We start from the raw sequence: 4336 nt of genomic DNA on the forward strand, positions 1-4336 counted from the left end.
CGGCGGCTCTTTGATGGTGATAGAGTAACAACATCAAAGGGAGGCATATTCTTTTGAATAGCCTATTATGCACCTGTCAAAGGTCAACTTGTGTGTATTACACATTTAGATCACTGAAACATATTTCATATAGTGTTTTGTAGGATTTTTTGCAAATGTTGGCTAGTATTTTTGCGTATTTGAGCAGTATGGAATTATGCAATTTGGTGAGGACAATACCCTTTTTTTCTGTAGCAAGATGTTCACGGTGCGTGCTATTGAAAAATAAATGATGTATAAAATTGAAATGTAAATTCAATATTAATAAATACCAAATTCTTATTTTTTGTAAAGCATAGGTATTTGCTTTATGACTTTTACAAGGACTTATATTAGGTTACCATGAAAATGTAAACAAGTCATTTTGGAAACAGTCTGTGCATATACATGTTTTTCCAAATTTCTAAGTTAATTACTGGTGGAAAATATGTTTGTGCTGTTGTAGTATAACAGCCTGGAAACATAAGTGACTTTGAAAAAGCATCTAATGAAATTTCTTACATGTAATTCCAAATTGCAAAGTTAGCCAACCAATCCAGTGATTTCATTTATTACAGTAAACAATAATGTGGTTTAAACAAGAATATCAGCATCAGAATAAAATTTCTACACAGTTATAATAATAGCTGTAAGAAAATAATAGATAACCAACTATCTTAAATTCTTTCAGATTTAGAGAAATCAAGATTAAAACAATAATTTGTAGACTTCTCAGCTGCAGACTGCTGTCCTGCATAAGATTTTTTTCTGTGTATAAAATATAATAAATTATGTCATGTTCTTTTGATGAAAAAGTAAAAGTATTTTACAATTAACATGTGTAAATGTTGTAAAAAAGAGTAAACACAAAACAACAAAACATGGAACTTGAGAAAAGTATACTTTACAGCATGAAATTTCAGAAAGACCAGTAATGTAACATATTTATTTTCTAGCACTACATGTTATATCTCTTCAGTTCTTATACTTGCAGCAAAGGGTTTGATGTGGTATTGTAAAAGTATCAGTATCGATAAAATACCCGTATCGTTTCGTCAGTACCGGTATCGGTATCGGACCGTTTCGTGAAGAACGATATCCAACCCTACATATATTGCTAGTAGTCGACAGTTATTCTAAATGGGCAGAATGTTTCCCTCTACGAACACAAACATGTGAAGAAGTTGCAAGTGTACTGTTTAGGGAAATCATCTCAAGATATGGTGCACCAAGAGTACTACTTAGTGACCGAGGAAAGAACTTCATGTCAAACCTTGTAAAGGCTTTATCAGAGCTATTTAACATCAAGCAAACCTTTACAAGTGCTTATCATCCAATGACAAATGGATTGGTTGAGTCCAAGAACTCCTACATTCTTCAAGCCTTCAGAGCTTATTGTAAGGATCAACAAGATGATTGGACAGACCTTTTACCTGGAATAATGATGGCTTACAGATCTACGCCAGCAACACAGTCAACAGACTTTAGCCCATTCTTTCTCCTATATGGTAGGGAAATGCGGTTACCGATTGACACAGTGCTGCAGCCTAAGGATCATCTGCCACAAAGTTACAAGGTACATCTGGGCAAAATACTTCAAAATTTGGAAATCTGTAGGAAATTAGCAAACGAAAATATTCAGCGAGCCCAAGAAAAGTACAAATTCCAACATGATAAATACAGCAAAGCTCCAGAATATAGACCTGCTGAGAGAGTTTGGTTGTATTGTACTAAAGTTCCACCTGGGAAAGCACCAAAATTACATAGAAAATGGGTTGGACCATATTACATTACTATGATTGGACCAAACTAAACCTACAGATTACGACATGCGAAGACCAACAAAGAAGTTAAATCATTGGTGAATGCAATGAGACTGAAACCATACTTTGACCCTGATGACAGACCAACCAATCCACCAACAGAACTCGAGAATCAAGAAGATGAGCTAGATCCAGAGGAGATTCATGATGTGAACCCTTCGAATGGGATAACAAGACAAAATGATACAAATGTAAGAAGTAATGAAAGTAGCCAGAATAATGTAAGAAATAGGCAAAATGATAGGCAAACTCAAGTTGTAAATAATGAAAGAAGTAAGCAATCAAGAGGAAATAACAATAGTAACAGAGTTAGAACAAAAGGAACTGAGACTGCACCACGGCAAGATGCCAACAGAAATAGTAAGAATAAAAGAAAGGAAAATGATATACCAAAGAAAAGTAATGTAGAAAAGCAAACAAGTAGAGATACAAATCAGCAGAGACAAGAAGCCAAAAAGGATACAAGAAAGGAAGATAGTGAAAGACAAAAGCCAAATAAAGAAAAACATAGCATGCATAGAAATAAGAATGAAGCACAGAAGAAGCAAATAAATGATAATAGAAACAAATGCCAAACACAAAGTAGAAGACTAGATGTGAATGATAAATCAAACCATGAACAGAAAAATGTGACAATTAGATCAGACATATCAAATAAGAAGTCAGAGATAATGAACCAAAGTCAGAACAAACATGAAGCGCAAAAACAAAATTTACATAATGCTGTAAACCAGAAATCAGAAATAAAATCGAAATGCATAGAATGCAGAAAAGGAATATGTAAACCCTTCAAAGTAGAAGACATTAAAGCAATACTATCATCAAACCGTAGCAATGGAGCACTGTACTATAAAATTAAGTTCAATAACAACAGCACTGAATGGCACTATGATTGTAAAATTCCAAATCAATTAATCAGAGAATTCCACGCAAACAAAACCATGTCAGGTAAACGAAGAAAGAAACCTCTTCAACAAGGCCACAAATTTTTTAAAGAATCAACAGAAACTCAAACAAATATAAATTCATTAGCAAAAGATAAAAATGATAAAGAAAACAAAAGACTTGTGGGAATTAAAATCATCTATGGAGTCCACTATTTCCTGGTTCAAAAAGGCAATGAAACACCTGAAATTCAAACCATATATACAGCATATTATTTAGTAAGAAAGTTTATAGTTGAATTAGAAGACTGGACAAAAAGGAAACAATTAGAAATCAAATTAGAGCATATAAAAAGAAAATACAATGGTACCTTACATGAACTACACAAGGGCTTTTACTTGTCAACTTGGACAAACAACATAAGTGAAATATCAATTAACCAAAATGATGAAATAGAGTGCTTAGTAAATTTTGAAAATCCAAACATAGTACCACAGTGGAAAAATCTTGATAAAGTCCCACCAGGATGTTATTACCAGTTTCTAGCAGATTTAAAGATGAATTATGAAAAATCTGTTCTGTAAACATACCAGCTAACATGTATTAAATTAAAGAATACAAAATTGTTAGGAATTGTAAGAAATAAAGGGACTCTTCATAAGGTGGACTGATCTTAGATATTTTAAAGGTATTTTATTAACCTATTCTTAGGTGTTTTATAGTGCTAAGATTAATATGGTTGCAAACATATTTAATCAACCCAACCTTTATCATATCTGACATTAGCTAAAACAATAATTGACTAAATAAGTATCATAAATGCTTTCTTCTGGATATATTTTTTTTCTTTTGGGAAATATTCCACCTATGTTGATGTAATAAAGAATTATTTTTTCGGGAGTTTTAAAGGTAACCCATTCTTAAGTTAGAGCACTTGTGAGTTATACAGTAGCCGGGCTTAAACCCTTAAATTGCTGCTTGAACAGTGCAACTTTAAAGAATGGATAACTTTCAGGCATACTGTATAGATTACATTTGAATTTAATAAACTTTAATTTTACTTAAGTCTACATACAATTGGTCACATGTAAAACGGTGTATGTAAGTCATGTACTAATAAAATTTGCACTCCACAGAAACTAACAATTACAGCAGTCGAAGTATTCCAGAACTATTGTGTTATCGTGAACAACTGACAGTGTATCAAATCGAAATTATTTAACAATGGTGTGAAACCAAATCATAAGTGTGTTAATGAATATTATAAAGAACTTTAGAACTTCAGTAATCATATTGAATTTGTGCTTCTGTATGTTCATATAAATATATGTAAATAATTGCTAAATGTGCATCAAGAAAATTATTGTAAATTATTGTAAATATCATGTATACATTTGTAACGCTCCGCCCCCTGTTGAGGCATCAATGAGGGAAATCGGTAGTTCCATATATCCGTGAATTACAGGTCCATACTGGTCCATACTTCTCGTAATACATGTATCGTACAACTACCGTACATCTTTTATGAATATCTCAACATTTAGCCTTTTTTATTAATTAAGAAATTGTCGGCCAATGTACGTAACATAAATAATTAAGCCATAGCGGCA

General features: G+C 32.4%; 1 protein-coding gene across 1 annotated transcript; it reads left to right on the forward strand.

Moving 5' to 3' along the window:
- Positions 1-1888: 1888 nt before the first annotated feature.
- Positions 1889-2789, forward strand: LOC132727767 (uncharacterized protein DDB_G0287625-like; the record flags this gene model as incomplete). The annotated part of the gene is made up of 1 exon (XM_060713344.1): positions 1889-2789. A coding segment is annotated over exon 1 (901 nt), but the record flags the coding sequence as incomplete, so codon positions are not given.
- Positions 2790-4336: the final 1547 nt, after the last annotated feature.

The sequence above is a fragment of the Ruditapes philippinarum genome, unplaced genomic scaffold (genome assembly GCF_026571515.1).
Source record: "Ruditapes philippinarum isolate M1 unplaced genomic scaffold, ASM2657151v2 ctg11524_1_1_1_1, whole genome shotgun sequence".
Classification (NCBI taxonomy): domain Eukaryota; kingdom Metazoa; phylum Mollusca; class Bivalvia; order Venerida; family Veneridae; genus Ruditapes; species Ruditapes philippinarum.